Source organism: Globicephala melas, chromosome 3 (genome assembly GCF_963455315.2).
Source record: "Globicephala melas chromosome 3, mGloMel1.2, whole genome shotgun sequence".
Classification (NCBI taxonomy): Eukaryota; Metazoa; Chordata; class Mammalia; order Artiodactyla; family Delphinidae; genus Globicephala; species Globicephala melas.
Genome location: NC_083316.1, coordinates 110,030,061 through 110,047,766, shown reverse-complemented (window position 1 = coordinate 110,047,766; position 17,706 = coordinate 110,030,061). Strand labels below are relative to the sequence as shown.

General features: G+C 42.6%; 1 protein-coding gene and 1 long non-coding RNA gene across 3 annotated transcripts in view; one reads left to right on the top strand and one right to left on the bottom strand.

Moving 5' to 3' along the window:
- The window catches only part of HSPA4 (heat shock protein family A (Hsp70) member 4), a 42,728-nt gene extending 40,057 nt beyond the window's left edge, over positions 1–2,671 (bottom strand). Inside the window, exon 1 of the mRNA XM_030869640.2 lies at positions 2,294–2,671. Within this exon, the coding sequence (XP_030725500.1) occupies positions 2,294–2,400 (107 nt within the window). The 5' untranslated portion in view covers positions 2,401–2,671. The remainder of the gene's footprint in view (positions 1–2,293) is intronic.
- A 139-nt stretch (positions 2,672–2,810) lies between these two features.
- On the top strand, positions 2,811–17,321 carry LOC138842622 (uncharacterized). Of its 2 annotated transcripts, none has more exons than XR_011377332.1 (3): positions 2,811–3,093; positions 9,958–10,012; positions 16,900–17,321. It is a non-coding gene; the product is annotated as an uncharacterized lncRNA (long non-coding RNA). The 2 variants fall into 2 exon arrangements; XR_011377333.1 differs by having other exon boundaries at positions 2,811–3,384.
- Positions 17,322–17,706: the final 385 nt, after the last annotated feature.

The window sequence follows — 17,706 nt, the reverse complement described above, 5'->3', positions numbered from 1 at the left end:
TCCATTCTTCCATAATCACTACTTAAAAAAAAAAAAATCAACCTTTCTGCCCACCATGTTCTACTTAGCCAAAGACTCCAACACAGAAATCTAAGCTAATCGAGATCACAGTTCAAAAACTACTTGGGGGCTTCCCTGGTGGTGCAGTGGTTGAGACTCCGCCTGCCGATGCAGGGGACACGGGTTCGTTCCCTGGTCCGGGAAGATCCCACATGCCGCGGAGCGGCTGGGCCCGTGAGCCATGACCGATGAGCCTGCGCTTCCAGAGCCTGTGCTCCGCAACGGGAGAGGCCACAACAGTGAGAGGCCCGTGTACCGGGGGAAAAAAAAAAAAAACTACTTGAATGTATGGCATCCCTCTAAGTTCCTGGAAATATAGGAACATGTAAGGAAAATTACTTTTAAGTATTTAAACATATATTCTTATCACAATTACATGGTGTATCTGGTCACCCATCAAATAGTCTTTGGGACAAATTTAACTGTGATCTGGGAAGATTAAATTCTTTTCTGAAACAACTCTTTCAGTTCCAAATAATGAGATTCATGGTAAAACTGCTGTAGTTACTATTTGTTTAAAGGAGAAAAGGGGTCATAAGAGTCTAAAAGAAAGGACAGGAACACTTCATTCCAATATTTGGAATTCTCTTACCTTTGGAGCTAAAGTATGTTCAATTCTAGCTGGGAAATGACCAAAAAGTTACATGCCTAACTCAGTGCTCTAGCCCTCTTAATTTCTTGAGGAAAACTATCTCTACAGATGAAGCAAACTAGGATCCAGAGAGGAAAATAACAAATAGGAAATTAATGCTTAAATACTTAAAAACTTCATTGTACAATACACTTCCCTGGAAATACAAATTAGACCCACTGTTAAAAACTATTAAGATGGGAGGGTTGGGGATTGGGCTGTGACTGCTAATGAGTACAGGGTTTCTCTTGTGGGATGATGAAAATGTTTTAAAATTGTGTTGATGGTTGCACAGTTTTGTGTCTACACTAAAAACAAACTGTACACTTTAAAAGGGTTAACTGCATGGTATGTGAATTATATCTCATTAGTTAAAAACTATAAATAAAATTGAGAAAGGAACATCAAACTGTGGTTTTGGATCTGGGATGGGTTTTGCGGGAAGCAAATGGGTTACGTCTAAAATAAGGGATAGAAATTTGATAAGTTTAAGGGAAATGTTGTCAGTCTTCTGGGTAGCAAATATCAGTCTGGTATAGGGAGCAATCGAGTTGGCCAGAAATTGCTCAAGAAGTGTAACAAAAGGTAGGGTGAAAAACGAGCCTTAAAACAGAGGCCCTTAATGAGACACAATGAGAACCTAGCAAATAACAGAAACTTCTTAAAGAGATTCTGTCCAAGAGGAAGACAATGGATTGAAAGGTGTCTCTACGTACAAGACTCTTACCCTATCCAAGGAAAGACCTGGGTGAGTCATGATTTCTTAGCGCTGTGTCTATACTGGCTCCATAACTTACCATAGGTTCTAAAAGTCAAAGTGAGCCCCTGAGTCATTCATTAACAATTGCAGCCAACACCCTGGCTGGAATGTATTACAGTGAAAGCGGAACGCTGTTAGGGATAGGTGCGCAAAGAATGACAGCAAAGAATGACCCAACATTCAGTTCAATATACTGAAGCGACGTGAAAAACCAAAGCGAATGCAAAAGGTATCCAAAAGGCATCGATTTTATTAAATCCTTTTCTGATATCTTTCCGCGCCAATCCTATCTGGAGATCTCTGGTGCTCCGACTCCCTCTCTTCCGGGCGCCACCCCACCCCCCACTCACGTGGGACTCCGGTCTCTGCACTGTCTTACCGCCTGCCGGCAGACGCCAGACCTGTTCAATTAAACTTTTATTAAGCTCCTGCTGTGTGCAAAGCTCCCAACTCTGTGCTGGGCTTTAGAGACGTCAGTACGCCCTGGGCCTATTATGTGCCCTCTAAAAGAGAATCTCGGTCCGTCCCACATCCCGGGCCTGCCTTCCCCCCAGCTCCTACCCACAGCCTCCGCTGGTCCAAGTACCCACTCGGAGCCCTCGCTCGGCCGGCGGGCCACAGAAAAAAGGCCTCGCCCCTGGCGCAGACCCACACGGGGGGTCGCGGCCCCTAGTGACCTAAAACGCAGTGGGGGTCCACTACCCACCGGAGCCTCGGCTCGGAACGGAGGTGACTGCCCGGCCCGCGTTCCCCAAGCCGCGAGGGTCACAGACCCGAGCAAGCGCTACCTCCCCACCACCCCCCAACCCCCAGTGCACGCGGCTACCCTGGCCCACACTCACGGCGTGCAGCGGTCGCTGTATTCATTAGCGATCGTTTCGATGCCGCCGGCGCGGGCTACAGCGACGTAGCAGCTCTGGAACCCCAGATCTATGCCCACCACCGACATGGCGCCGGCTACAGCTCAGGCTCGAGCCCGGGTCCGGCCGGCAAGACAAGACACGGACCCCGGCGGGGCTGGCGCGCGTAAAGCGGGCCGCGTGGGCCAGGAAACTGGGGCTAGTGGGAGACGTGCGGAGGGCCACACAAGAGCCTAGGTTGTTAGAAGGAGGGCCGCAGCGGAGGGCACTACTCAGGCCGGCTCCGGCTCAGCGGCCGCAGCCTGGGCGCCGGTAGCGGGGGCGGAGAAGATCTCGAAAGGTCTCGTCGCTACGAGAGTAAAGAAGCAGCGCGAGAACTTAGCGGGAATGTTCTCGCGAGACTCCGGGTCAGCCGCTTTTCTTCCTGAGGCCCCGCCCCCCAGTTACGTACACGTGTACGTCACTCCCAGGCCCAAGAACCTGGGAAGGGCCGGCGAAAGACAGTTGGGAGGCGGGGTTGGCCATTGAGCATGTACACGGACCCCGCCGCCGCGCTAAGGGCGGCGGCAAAGAGCAGTGGAGCACCTCCCCTTCCAGAAGAAAGTAGGACAGCCGGTTTGAGGCAAAATACTGAGGAAGCGCTTTTGTCCTACTTCCGCTTTTTTCTTTATCTCAAAGGAAGTTCTGGTTGTGGCACCTCCTACGCCACACCTTGTGTTGGGAAATGGGAGCACAAACTAATCTTAAAAGTCCAGAGGCGTCTCTCATCTGCTCTCCTTGAGGTAGGTTGGTGGGTAGAGAAGGCCGCCGTTGGAACGCGGCCTTCGGCAGTCTTAGCTAAGACGCTGTCAAAGTCAAAGACAGCGCCCTCTGCGGCGGAGGGGAGGACTCCACCCTCAAGTCCACCGCCTTGTTTTTTTCGTTCAGCCTCGTCGCACCGTTTTCTAAACCACTCCTGTCCTTAGATCAGACTGAGGAGCCTACGGCACTTAAGCCTTTCAATCCCCAACCCATTCTAAGCACATGTCTTGAGCTGGATGCAAGAGACACTGAGGTGGATGACATGCTCCTAGGTACGTTCAGACCAGCCGGTAAGTGGCAGGATGAAATGAAGCTAGCGAATCATCAGGACCCCTCGCTTGCATGGGCACCTGGAAGAGCAAGGAGTTGCTGAGAGTTATGGTGGCTTCCAGTTGTGGAGCGGAAGCCAGCTGTCAATCGGGAAGCAACTCTTTGTAATGAGCATTTCTGATAAATCGCTTAAAGATGGAAGACAGGGAATCTGAATTTCCATGTCTTCAGTAATTTGATGTGATGTCTTATTCTAAGTATTTACTTTGTAAATACTTAAGCATTGTATAAGCTTCAACCTCACAAAACCTGAATCCAGTACAAGAGTAGCTAGACAGGTAAATGGGGTCCCAGTACCTGGTGGCAAGTTTGTCCACACATAATGGGGGAGCGGAGGCGAAAGGGCAGAGAAAATTTTTTGTTTAAATTTTTCTAGTCTTGCCATAAAATATGAATTTTATTTCACACCTGCTGCCTAAGAAGGTACCTCAGTCTCCAGGAGCAATGCCCAAAGCCCACGTTGGGTGCCTTTAAACTTGCTAATCACCACACGGTTCTCACATTTTGGCTAAATCAAACCTGTTTTTGTCTTCAAAAACAAGCACTGAGTGCTCCCTGAGGCTGTAATAGCAGGTGTGGAGGGAGGAAGAAAAAGCCTTTGAAAAATAGAACAAGGACAAACAGATGCTTGTACACCCATATTCACAGCATTATTCACAATAGCCAAAAGGTGGAAACAACCCAAATGTCCGCTGATGCATGAATGTGTTTTCAAGATGTGGTATATACGTATGATGGGATATTATGCAGCCTAAAAAGGAACAAAATTCTAACACGATGCAACATGGATGAACCTTGAAAACATCATGCTAAGTCAAAGAAGCTAGACACAAAAAAAACAAATATTGACTAATTACATTTACACAAGGTGCCTAGAATAGGCAAATTCATAGAAACAGAAAATAGAATAGTGGTCACTAGGGGCTGGCTGGTAGGAGGGATTGGAGAGTTACTGTTTAATGGGTACAGAGTTTTAGTCTGGGATGATGAAAAAGTTCTAGAGTTGGATAGTGGTGCTGATTGTACAACAATGTGAATGTACATAATGCCACTGATTTGTACACTTTAAAATGGTTAAAATGGTAAGTTTCCTTATGTATATTTTACCACAATTTTAAAAGTAAAGAAAAATAAGAAAAATTGTACTTGACCTTCCTTCCTCTATCTCCTATTTTTCTCCCACCTAGGAGGATATCAATAACACCAAAGATGTTACTGGCTTTACCTATGACAGAGTCCTGTCTCCATCTGTCTACTCTGGGGTATTAAGCACTGGACAAACAAGCCAGTCTGTAAACAGATAGGGTAGGGGGTCCACAGAGAAAGAGAACCAGGCATGGCTTTCTTGACGTAAGAAAAGCCATATTTGGCCGAAGCCATTTTTTGATCTAAGCCTGGCCACAATGCTTGTCGTTGAACAGGTCTCAGTAATTAATGATCGTAAGGGAAGTGAGGGAATACAGGAACAAAGGAGGAGCAGTCAAGAAACAGTAGTTCAGCAATAAAACAGAGTCCTAGTTCCTCCTCAAGGGATGTACATAATATGATACACATCTTCAAGTTCTACAGGAACTAAGGCCCCCACCCAGATGGAGGATGGAATGATGTTGATCTTTTCTGACACTTGTGGCTTTAATCACCTAAAGCTTTGTCCCAGTTCAATGTTAAAAATCTCCTCAGCTCAAGCCCCTTCATGAATATGCATATACCACACAAGGCCTTTCATGGATATGCACGTACTCCTGGCTTAAAACTTCCCCAGTTTTGCTGTTCAGGGAGACACTGCTTTGGGAAAGATCCCCGGTGTTCTCCTTTCTAACTTCAAGTAATAAATCCTTCATTCTCCATATCTTTGGCTTGGTTGTGTCTTTTGGCTCAACACCCACCAAGAGGGGAACCCAGTTTTGGGGTAACAAGCCTGACCTAGGCTGAAGTGCCTAAACTACCTAGAAGATCACTACGTCTGGGTTGTGGACTCTGTCTCTGCCTTCCATCTTGTGCGAGGCCTCCCCAGGCTTTAGCTAAACTGGCAAAAAACATCCCTATCTTTTTGTGTTCCAACTTCATACCTACCTGCCTTATTTGCCTTGGCACTGCTTTCAGTTTAAAATACCATTGGTTCTATCAATCTTTTGAACAATTTGTCCTTCTCAAAATGAAGCATAACATCAGTTACAGAGAGCACTCTTCCTGCTAAAAATAGTGTATTTGATCATCAAACTTATAGCTCAAGAGGCTATTCTGGGATATTTAAATAAATGAAGTCAGAAAAGGTTATTTAAGAATTCCAAAGAATCTAAAGGAGCAAGTTTCCAAGAATCGATTGTGAAGCAGTAAAGTTGCAAGAATATTTAATGTTAAAGGCACCATGGGTGTAGCACAAGTTCTTTTCATTTAGCAGAGCATCTTGAGTATTTTAGAAGGAAGTTGTTAAATGCCTTTCTCTGATACAATGATGAAATTTAGTTCTAAGCAATTAGCAAATTTTTTGTCTGTTTGTTTTCAGTACACAGTGTTCATAGCCTGCCTACCACAAGACAAAAGTTTCTCAGTCAGTTGGGAATTCATAGTCTTCCCTGCTAGGTGTCCAGTGGAATCCTGTTCTATATTCTGGAGCAGGTTCTGGAATCATTTGCTTCACAAGTAAGCTACAAACTCAGATAATGGTGTTTTCTGGCTTCCCTGATATCACAGTGAGTGGACCAATGCCCTTAGCAGAACCAGCGCTCCTTTCTTAAACTCTAAAACTCTAACTAAACTCAATAATAATGGTAATTACTTCATCTCTAGCTCCTACAGTATGTGCCAGACATTGTGCTGAGTGATTTGGATATCATAATCCATTTAATCCTCACAGCATACCCATTAGGTGGGTGTCATTTTCCAATTTTGAAGATGAAAAAACAGACCTGATGAGGTTAAAGAGCTTGTCCAAGGTTATATAACTTTTAAAACTCCAATTTCAAAATGGCCTCCTACAACTACACCACTGTTTTCTTTAAGCTCATGTTCCTTGTAAAGGCTCCATAGAGTAAATATGGGAAACAAAAGAATAAGAGAAATTAATTCAACTAGTCATTCATTGTAGACCTTTTGGAATACTTTCCTTACTTTCAGTGTTTTCGTTATGTATATATGATGGTTGAATTTGGTTGTGCCTTTTTTATTAGGTTAAACCAGCCTTTCCCAAACTGTGTTCTATGAGATATGAATAGGTTAATAATGTCATTTTGGGCTTCCCTGGTGGCCCAGAGGTTGAGAGTCCGCCTGCCGATGCAGGGCACACGGGTTTGTGCCCCGGTCCGGGAAGATCCCACATGCCGCGGAGCGGCTGGGCCCGTGAGCCATGGCTGCTGAGCCTGCGCGTCCGGAGCCTGTGCTCCGCAACGGGAGAGGCCACAGCAGTGAGAGGCCCGCGTACCGCAAAAAAAAAAAAATAATAATAATAATAATGTCATTTTAAAGACTCTGAGAAGTCTAAAGAAAACCTGTTTAAATGTTGTTTAATTATAAGTACAAGTATAACAAGCATAAATATAAGGAGTTGTAGGGCACAATTTAGTCTCCTGGTTTTTTCCCTCAAGTATTTTTCTAATCTTAACACTCTTCTGATATAGAAACTACCATTACAGTTCACTCCTAGCCCCAAATTCGCTGAAATCCTAGTGTCCTTCCTCACACTATTATACCGTCTGCTTACATAGTAGCACTATGATCTCATTCTGAGGTCCTTTCCCAAAGCCTCACTCTTTTGCCTTTATTCGGGCTGATTACACTTATACATACGTCCTGCAGTATCATCAGTATCCCAAACCTTTCCCTCTTTGTAATCTTAAAATGCTGGGTGAACTTTGCAAAGATTTCTCCAGGCCACACAGACTGATACCATCAGGAAATTTTAACCCCTTCATCTAGGTCTCTTGATCACTGATAATTTTCCTGACCTGATTCATAGCCTCCTTACCTATAAGCTCCACCCTCTCCTCAACCAGCCCCAGACTCAGCCTTCTTCCACCTCTATAGCAGCTGACATTCCAGCTCCACCCCCAAAGTCCATCTTGGTCTGGTCTGCTGAGACCAGAAACGTGACTCTCACCTGCTCAGACTCACCTGCTCGGCTGGGCTTTGCTCTGGCTTGTCCTGTTCCTGAGTACAGAGGGACCCCCCCAGGGAGCTATCCTGCCATCTCATGTCTGCAAATTACAAAACTCTTTTACCATCTTTTGTTTAAAGTGTCAAATTCATCAGGACTCAGTGTATCCTGTGCTGGTTTCCCTTCAGCTAAATACAGCTTCTTTGTCTCAGGACAGAATGCTCTTTGCTTCTTGCTCTAAGACTCAAGGACAATGATTTTAAAAGGCCCTGTGGCCTCAGATAATAATTCACTTTTCAGGTTTCCTGATTAAAGAGGAATCTGGGGTATGAATATGTGTAATTTGATAAAGAATCAGTGTTACTATGAACAGTGTTACTATGAAAAATTTCATGTGGCACTCTGCCCAGGCATGGCGTCACAACCACAGGAGGACCATTTATTTTCTTGTGGACATGTAGTTAATGTTCAAATGCAAAGTGAGTTCAAAATCTAAATATATCACAGACGATTACAGTTTGACACTTGAACGCCAGCAGTGCAAACTCTAACTCAGAGGAGAGTGACTAACATGTTTTCCTGGCAGTGGCACAGGAATCCATCCCCATGGCCAAAGGCAGCAGCAACAGCTACAGCAGGCTGAAACAACAGAGGGGATGACTTGAGCTCACTGGAAGCATCAGTTTCTCTTCCAGACAAGACAAAGACAAGCCTGAAAAAGGTAGCGGGAAGAAACTTCCACTATGGAGATACTGTGAAACAAAAAGCATGATAAGAACTTTATGTATTCTTGAAATGCTTTGAAAGAATAAGGCACTCAGCAAAGAGTAGAAATGAGGTTAATAAGTCATTCTTCAGAAATGGATGACTGGCCCTTTAAGAATACTATTTAGTCTATTAAATATGGCCATATTTTGTGCCATTTCCACTGAAGGCAAGAGTTATTTTTGAAAAGAGCAATGAAAAGATCCCAGCTGAATATCCTTACTTGATTCAGTAGTTTGTGCCAGTGAACAGAGCTTGGGATATCTTTTTTTATTGCAATAGTACTAGCACTTGTTTTGAGAAGTCAGGAAAGCGTAGTATATTCGTCTTTCTCATGTCATCTTACCCCTAAATGAGATGAGATCCAGGGCCCCAAGAAGGCCCCATCACACTAAAAGTTCTCTTCCAGTCATTTAGAGTGTCAGTAGAGTGACAAAAATGCCTCCATTAGGGCTTCTCTCTTATGTTCTTTCTTAGGGCTTCTTCTCTAAAAGTAAAATCCCCTTCTAAAGCAGAGAGGACACAGTGACAATCTGGCATCTCCATGTAAACAAACAGAAAGTAAAACTACGTGGTTGAGAGGAAGTTCATGAATAAGCTCCTCACTCCACCCCCTGCCCCCCACCTCTCAATCACACACACATAGCACTCAGCCTTTACTTTCAGATCCCTTAGGTGGGTTACTTTCTCTAGAATTTTCAGTGGAATTTCCTAAAGCACTGAAATATTTGAGAGCTGCTGGTGCTTGTGAAGCAAGGCTGGGCACTTGCCCTGCCTCTGTGAGAAGTAGCTCCCTTTGACTAAAGGCGTGGTTGCTGGTAGCAGAGACATTCTGTTCCCTCTATAAGAGGCAACACAGTGTAATGAAGCAGTAATAATTACAGCTGTGATACTGGTACCAGAAAAGACAAGGACAAACAGAAATAAAATTCCAGAAACATATCCAAGTATGAGAATCCAGTATATGATACTTGGCATTTCACACTAGTGAGGGAGAGGTGGTGTTGGGATATTAGCTAACCATTTGGGAAAAAAATTTTAGATCTCTACCTCAAACCGTATGCAAGAATATATTCCTGATAAGTCAAATACTTAAAGGTTTACAAATTAAGTTTCAAAAATAAAAACATAGACATATGGGAACATATGTTTTTGTATGACTGATTCACTTTGTTATAAAGCAGAAACTAACACACCATTGTAAAGCAATTATACCCCAATAAAGATGTTAAAAAATAAATAAATAAAATAAAAACATATGATTACCAGAAAATAAAGGTGAATATATACATTATATATATTTATGCAACCACACACACACATAATGATCTTTTGTAAGGACAACAACAAAAGACAAAAACAGTAAAAGCAAAGATAGAAAAATGAATGCAGAAAAGACCGTAAACAAAATGAAAAGCAATAAATACAAAGTTCACAAAGATTACCGCCAGACTGTAAAATTAGCTAACTTAGTTAACTTGTAAAAGATTGTAGAAGATTGATATCACAAATGGTATTTGTTTGGGAGAGATGCAAATGATTTCTATCTGGTAGAAAAGATACTCCCAAAGATTATGCTTTCATTGCCCTGTAGAACAATAACAGGTTTTGTATTTAACTTAGCAATCTAATTTCAGCATTGTTTCTTTCACTTCAGGATCTTGAGTTCTCCATTGAATGATCTTTACTCTCCTGCTGGTCTCCTCACTGAGGTAAATAAATCACTGACATAGCTTCACTATATATATTTGTATGTTTTTAACTTTTTAAAAATTATATACTTTGTCCTGAAAAAGTTAAACATAGAATCACCATATGATCCAACAATTCCATTCCTAGGTATAAACCTAAAAGAATTGTAAACAAAGACTCAAACAGATACACATACACCAATGTTTACAGCAGCATTATTCACAATAGCCGAAGTGTGGAAACAAGCTAAGTGTGCACCAACAGATGAATGGATAAACAAAATGTGGTATACACATGCAATGGAATACTATTCAGCTATAAAAAAGGGATGAAATTCTGATATATGGTACAATATGAATAAACCTTGAGAGCATTATCCTAATTGAAATAAGCCAGTCACAAAAGGACAAATGTATGACTTCCTCATATATGAGGTACCTAGAATAAGCAAATTCATAGAACATAGAATGGAGGTTACCATAGGCTGTGGGAAAGGGTGAATCAGAGTTATTTTTTAATGGGTACACAGCTTGGGGTTTTTCTTTGGGGGGGTAGCATTTTTCTGTTGTTTTCTTTTTTTTAGAAGATGTTGGGGGTAGGAGTTTTTTAATTAATTTATTTATTTTTGCTGTGTTGGGTCTTCGTTTCTGTGCGAGGGCTCTCCCCAGCTGTGGCAAGTGGGGGCCACTCCTCATCACGGTGCACGGGCCTGTCACTATCACGGACTCCCTTGTTGTGGAGCACAGGCTCCAGACGCGCAGGCTTAGCAGTTGTGGCTCACGAGCCCGGTTGCTCTGCAGCATATGGGATCCTCCTGGACCGGGGCCCAAACCCGCGTCCCCCACATCGGCAGGCAGACTCTCAACTACTGTGCCACCAGGGAAGCTCTCTGTTGTTTTTGTTTGCTTGTTTTCGACCGCGCCGGTGAGGCTTGCTTGATCTTTTTTTTTTTTAATGAATTTATTTATTTATTTTTGGCTGTGTTGGGTCTTCATTGCTGCGCGGGGGCTTTCTCTAGTTGTGGTGAGCGGGGGCTACTCTTCCTTGTGGTGCACAGGCTTCTCATTGCGGTGGCTTCTCTTGTTGCAAGCATGGGCTTTAGGCACGTGGGCTTCAGTAGTTGTAGCATGTGGGCTCAGCAGTTGTGGCTCACGGGCTCTAGAGCAGAGACTCTAGAGCACAGGCTTAGTTGCTCCACAGCGTGTGGGATCTTCCCAGACCAGGGTTCGGACCTGTGTCCCCTGCATTGGCAGGTGGATTCTTAAGCACTGTGCCACCAGGGAAGTCCCGGCTTGCTGGATCTTAATTCCCTGATCAGCGATTGAACCTGCGCCCTCGGCAGTGAAAGCACCGAGTCCTAACCATTGGACTGCCAGGGAATTCCTAGGTACACAGTTTCTATTAAGGATGATAAAAAATGTTCTGGAAATGGATAGTGGTAATGATTGCCTGACATTGTGAATATACTTAATGCCATTCAATTGTATACCTAAAAATGGTTAAAATGATGAATTTTATGTTTTGTATACTTTCCCACATTAAAAAATTTTATTCTTTGACAACAACTTGGGAAGAAATATCCTTAAGGTATGTGACATCAGGGACTTCCCTGGTGGTCCAGTGGGTAAGACTCTGCGCTCCCAATGCAGGGGGCCCAGGTTCAATCCCTGGTCGGGGAACTAGATCCCACATGCATGCTGCAACTAAGAATCCCGCATGCTGCAACTATGAGCCTGCATGCCACAACTAAAAGATCCTGCATGCCACATTAAAGATCCCACGTGCCACAGCTAAGATTCAGTGCAGTCAAAATAAATATTTTTTTAAAAAAGGTATGTGACATCAAATATTCTTTATATATACATACTTGTCGTAATTCAATCATAAAAAATGGACCAAAGATTAGAAAACAAAGTTCACTAAATAATAATACATAAAGTCCCACAAGCCACATGGTGCAGCCAAATAAATAAAATAAAATGGTTTAAAAGAAAGAATAAGTACAAATGACAAATAAACATAAAATGTTCAACTTCACCTGGGATTTTTTAAAATGTTAATTAAAACCACAGTGAAATTCTATTCTTTATAGCATATTGGAAAAACTATGATATAAAACAAACTGCAATACACCTTACTGGCAAAGGTATCAGGGAAAATATGATCTGGTTCTGTCGTTCTAGAGAGCATTTTGGGAAAAGTGTGCATACTCTGTGACAAGAGTTCTACTGCAAGGAATATATCCTTACAAAATGATGGGCAAGCTTACTTCCCCTGTGTATACAAGAGAGGGAGTATAGTAGACTACTTAACCCTACAGCCTGGGCTTGAATACCAGTTCCAAGTGGCTTATAGTCTACAAGCCTCAGTTTCCTCACCTACAAAATGGGGGAAATAATAGGACCTACCTCATAAGATTGATGTGACACATAAATAAGACAGTTATTATAAAATGTACATTACCTGACACAGAGCATATGCTCAAGAAATATTAGAGGTGGTCGTTACTGTTGTTGCTCTAATAGGATATTGTGTGAGATTTTTCCCAGTTGTCCCAGAATTGGTGATTAGGGCCCACAGGTGAGAACAAAGAAGTGAAAACTAACCTACACCCTTAAGAAAATTGCCAGTAATTGGAGCCAGGCAACTCCCCAAGAGACTAAGCAGAAACAGGCTAGACATTACCAGCCTCCTCCCTACTCCAACCACCCCACCCTTCCAGGTCTCTGTAGAAGTGAGGAGGAGTGAAGGGCACTTGGTGATTTGCTTTGCGGGGAGTGCAGAATTACTTCATGATGAGGAGGGATTTTCTCTTCCCAGCAGGAGAGAGGCAGAAGGTGCTCTCTCTCCAGGGAAAACAAATGAGAAGGGAGGCTCTTGTAAAGACTGGAGAGAGGTACATAGGGAGGGGAGACCTCCATTCCATGCCTTAGTTGGCCATTTGCTGAGGCAGCATGCTAGCCAGTTTCCCCCTTTGAACAAAGGAGGGGCAAATATGAACAAAAGAAAAGAAAACTGAAGACAGCAAGCTATATGAAGGGACCAAGAGAGGAAAGTAATATGGTGTGACAAGGAAATAAGTATTCCCCCTGGATCTACCGCACGTTAGAAGAGGTGGCTGAACTTGAACTGTTTCACCAGACCCTACCCAAGAAGCTGCTGGCTGGGAGAGACCCTTGCAACAGGAGGCAGCAGTTGAGAAGGAATGGTCAAGCTGGAGCTGGGATCCCCTCATCAGGGAACTATGGAGTAGGAGGCCCAGAGGGGTCCTCCAAGGACATCTATCCTGGACATGTGCCACACAGTGGGTATTAGCACAGAGACCCATCAGCATAGACTAGAGAAACAGGGACAGTCAACAGAGAACCTTACAGACACACTCAGGCAAGTATAAAACCTTTTGATTCCAGATTTCTATTATTTGAAGCTAAAAGTATCTTAATATACTTCTTTCTCTGTAGACCCAATTTCTCTCTCTTCATGTACTGGCTGCCTGTCAGCTCCGAATGTACATGTTTCAAGTCCAGCCCTATGCAGAGATGAAAACTGAAGACCTTCAGTTCTATTATAAAATTCCCAGGTAATGGTCCAGCTTGGCTCAGTCAAACTGGTTCAGTCAGGTATACCTGAGAATACAGGGTCACTAATCCCAGTCTCAGAAGACTGTGTCATCATGAGCTGGAAAGGCACCCCACACATGTCTCACAGTGTTGATGCAGTGGAAGAAGATGTTGTCCCAGAATCCTAGAGCACTGAGGAATCCAGATAGTCCTGGGTGGGCTTTGAAATAAACATTATATATATAGGGGAGGGCATTTACTATACTTCACTTTCCAGAGAGCTTCACAAGGTAATGTGTAGGGACTGTGGGAGTTTGGAAGGGCAGAAGGAACTGGATCTGAGAAGAAATGAGAGAGGTCATTGATTGCCACAGAGAGAGAGAGTGGTCATGTCATCTACAATGTGACCACCCTTTACAGCAGCCCATAAATCTTCAGTAAAATCATGAGCCACTTGGTGTGATGGGATTTCTGGTGGGCACATGAAAGGGGAATGCAACTTCATAACCAGGTGTGACCTGGGGCAGGAAACTAAGAGGAATTAAACCGCTAGAAGAGTAGAGTAGTCTTTGAATTACCCCAGACCCTGGATATCAAAGCCAGGTTTACCCAATTCTCTAAGTGCACTGAAGCCTCTAGGTGACAACTGGGTTACGATTTTAATGGCAGGGAAAAAGAAGGAAACCACAAAAGATTTCACCAATAGCAGCGTGATTAAATAACCTGTGATTAAATTAAATCTGGCTAACTATCAATACAAGTTAGAATCCTGATCCTTCACAGGATGGGGCTTCTGTGCTTTTTCTGCAGTTGGCCTGGTGAAATGGAGCAGTGAGGAATTTCAAAACTCGCGGATGTTCTTTAGATTCTAAGACTTCTAGTCTATATTTGCTTCTTTGGAATCAAATTTCCCTGGAACTTTATTACAATGGTCTATTTTCTTACCATACTGATTCATATACCTTCAAGCCTTAAAGCTCTTAGATGGTGGGAGCAGGGATTTCTGTGACCTCTAGCCCACATTAAGGCAAATTGGGCTTTGAGGGAGAATGGGAGAAGTGGCAAGTACTCTGAAAAAAGTTGTCGAAAACAGAATGAAGGGACTTCCCTGGTGTCGCAGTGGTTAAGAATCTGCCTGCCAATGCAGGGGACGTGGGTTCGATCCCTGGTGCAGGAAGATCCCATATGCCACGGAGCAACTAACCCCAAGCGCCACAATTACTGAAGCCCGCGAGCCACAACTACTGAAGCCTGCGTGCCTAGAGCCCGTGCTCCGCAACAAGAGAAGCCACCGCAATGAGAAGCCCGTGCACCGCAACGAAGAGCAGCCCCCACTCGCTGCAACTAGAGAAAGCCCTCGCGCAGCAACGAAGACCCAACGCAGCCAAAAATAAAATAATTTTTTTAAAAAAGAAGAAAATCAGAGATATAATTTAAAAACAGCCCCACTTTCTAAATGCAATAAGTATCTTCATGTAAAAATTATTGGGATTAAAATTCACTTTGAGGGAGTTCCCCGGAGGCCTAGTGGTTAGGATTTCAGGCTTTCACTGCTGTTGCCCGGGTTCAATCTGTGGTCGGGGAACTGAGATCCCACAAGCTGCGCAGCGCAGCCAAAAAGGAAAAAAAAATTCACTTTGAGGATTTAGCAATGATAAAAAGCCCTTCATATGGATGCTAAACAGACTTACTGGGGTGATCATTTAGTACTATATAAAAATACAAGTCATTATATTGTACACCTGAAAGTAATACGTGTCAATTATACCTCCCCAAAAAAGTCCTTCATGACATCTATTTTTAAATGGATTCATGAAACTTCACTGAAGAAAATGGAAAAGAAACAGAATAGTTAGTTTTTTTATTTGTTTGTTTGTTTGACCATGACATGTACCTTGCAGGATTGAACCCAGGCCATGGCAGTGAAAGCGCTGAATCCTAACCACTAGACCACAGGGAACTCCCAACAGTTAGAATTTTTAAAATGCAGAGACAGGGCATAAATGTTTTGTCACAAAAATAATCCTGGTTCAACATGTAATGAATGGAAAGGTGTATAATACCTAAAATGGAGAAGATTTACAAATGCTGGTAATACTTGGAAATTTGAAGCAACTCTTAACAATGTCTGGAGTTGATTCAAATTTTCCAAATTCTCAAAAGATTGCTAAAAACCAGATGGTGCAAAAAGAAAATCTTTATAGCAAATTTACCCATAGCAAGTACAAGAAAAGGATCTGTTGACAACTCCAGAGCCGTCTTGAACTTGAAGCACTATATAAAGTTCTTCTCACAAAAAATTTAAGTGCTCTTAGGATGTACCTGCTTTTTTTAGAAAGAGGCTATCTTGCCGCTCTTATTCATTAAAAAATGTAATTACTATTTTCTGTTTTGCTTTAGACACCACATAAACTGAATCTTGATTTAGTATTTTTCTGATTAGCATTCTAATGAAAAATGATTTAGAGGTATTTATTTTTAAGTATTTTGGCCAACTTGGGTTTTTTCACTAGTAGCACTAGTAACGTGGAAAAAAATTTAAAAAGCTTTTATCAGTTGTTTTATCTATCACAGAAAGGAGTGTTTGGTATGGTAAAATATTACTCACTTCATATTTTTTAAACCTTAGGATATACATTCAAAGACAATACTAAATTTTTACAAATGTTTAATCTATGTACACATAAGGACCTAAAAGTAAATTCTGTGTTTTTCCATATTTTTTACATTTACCAGAAGTAAAACTTTTCTTTAAAAGTCAAAAACTTAAGAAACAATTCTGTCTAGAAATAATTCTGCCACAACTAAGAGTTTGCATGCCACATCAACTAAATCCCACATGCTGCAGTTAAGACCCGACACAGCTAAATAAATAAATAAATAAAATTCTCGAGAAACATTGTCCATGATATTTTAAAATGTGTTAGAATTAGTTAAGTTTCAGTTGTGGGACTTCCCTGGTGGTGCAGTGGTTAAGAATCTGCCTGCCAATGCAGGGGACACGGGTTCGAGCCCTGGTCCAGGAAGATCCCACATGCCGCAGAGCGGCTAAGCCCGTGTGCCACAACTACTGAGCCTGTGCTCTACAGCTCACGATTGCAATTACTGGAGCCCACGGGCCCACGCATCGCAACAAAGAGTAGCCCCCGCTCGCTGCAACTAGAGAAAGCCTGCGCACAGCAACAAAGACCCAACACAGCCAAAAATAAATAAATAATTTTTTTTTTTTAAAAAGAAAACCTCAAACATCTCTATATGTAGATAGTGGAAAGTAACATGCATTGTTTTCTCAATCTCTATTTTAAGTTTTTCCGTAATGAAAATGGATCATTTGTGTTTTAATAAAGGCAGGAGGGGTGTGGTTTCAAGACTCGAGCTCAAACCGGGATAAAGTCATTTTTGCCTCAGGACCCACGTCGCAGAAAAGGTACACTAGAGGGGGTGGGCGGCCAGAGACATTCGATGAATGAGGGTATGTCTGGAAGAAATATTAGATCATCATTCCAAATTTCACATGAACTTTAATAAATCAACCATCATATATCTGACCTTGCAATTAAAATGTTTGGATTTAGAGCACAGAAGTTTATATCCTCCTCACCAGAAAAGGGAGAGAGAAAGAGAGCTGAGATGGGTATTTTCATTTCAGCTAGTTTCCTTTGTGTTTTTTTTGTTTTTTTTTTTCCTTTGTTTTTGCTATATGACATTTCTATTTTAAAAAAATATTTAAATATTTATTTATTTATTTTTGCTGCTCTGGGTCTTAGTTGTAGCACACAGGACCTTTTTTTTTTTTAACATCTTTATTACAGTATAATTGCTTTACAATGGTGTGTTAGTCTCTGCTTTATAACAAAGTGAATCAGTTATCCATATACATACGTTCCCATATCTCTTCCCTCTTGCATCTCTCTCCCTCCCACCCTCCCTATCCCACCCCTCTAGGTGGTCACAAAGCACCGAGCTGATCTCCCCACACAGGATCTTTTAATTGTGACATGTGAGCTCTTAGTTGTGGCATGCATGCAGGATCTAGTTCCCCAACCAGGGGTCGAACCCGGACCTGGGAGCACGGAGTCTTACCCACTGGACCACCAGGGAAGTGCCTATATGACATTTCTAAATGTTTGGCCACCTGTAGGCCTTTGTAAAGC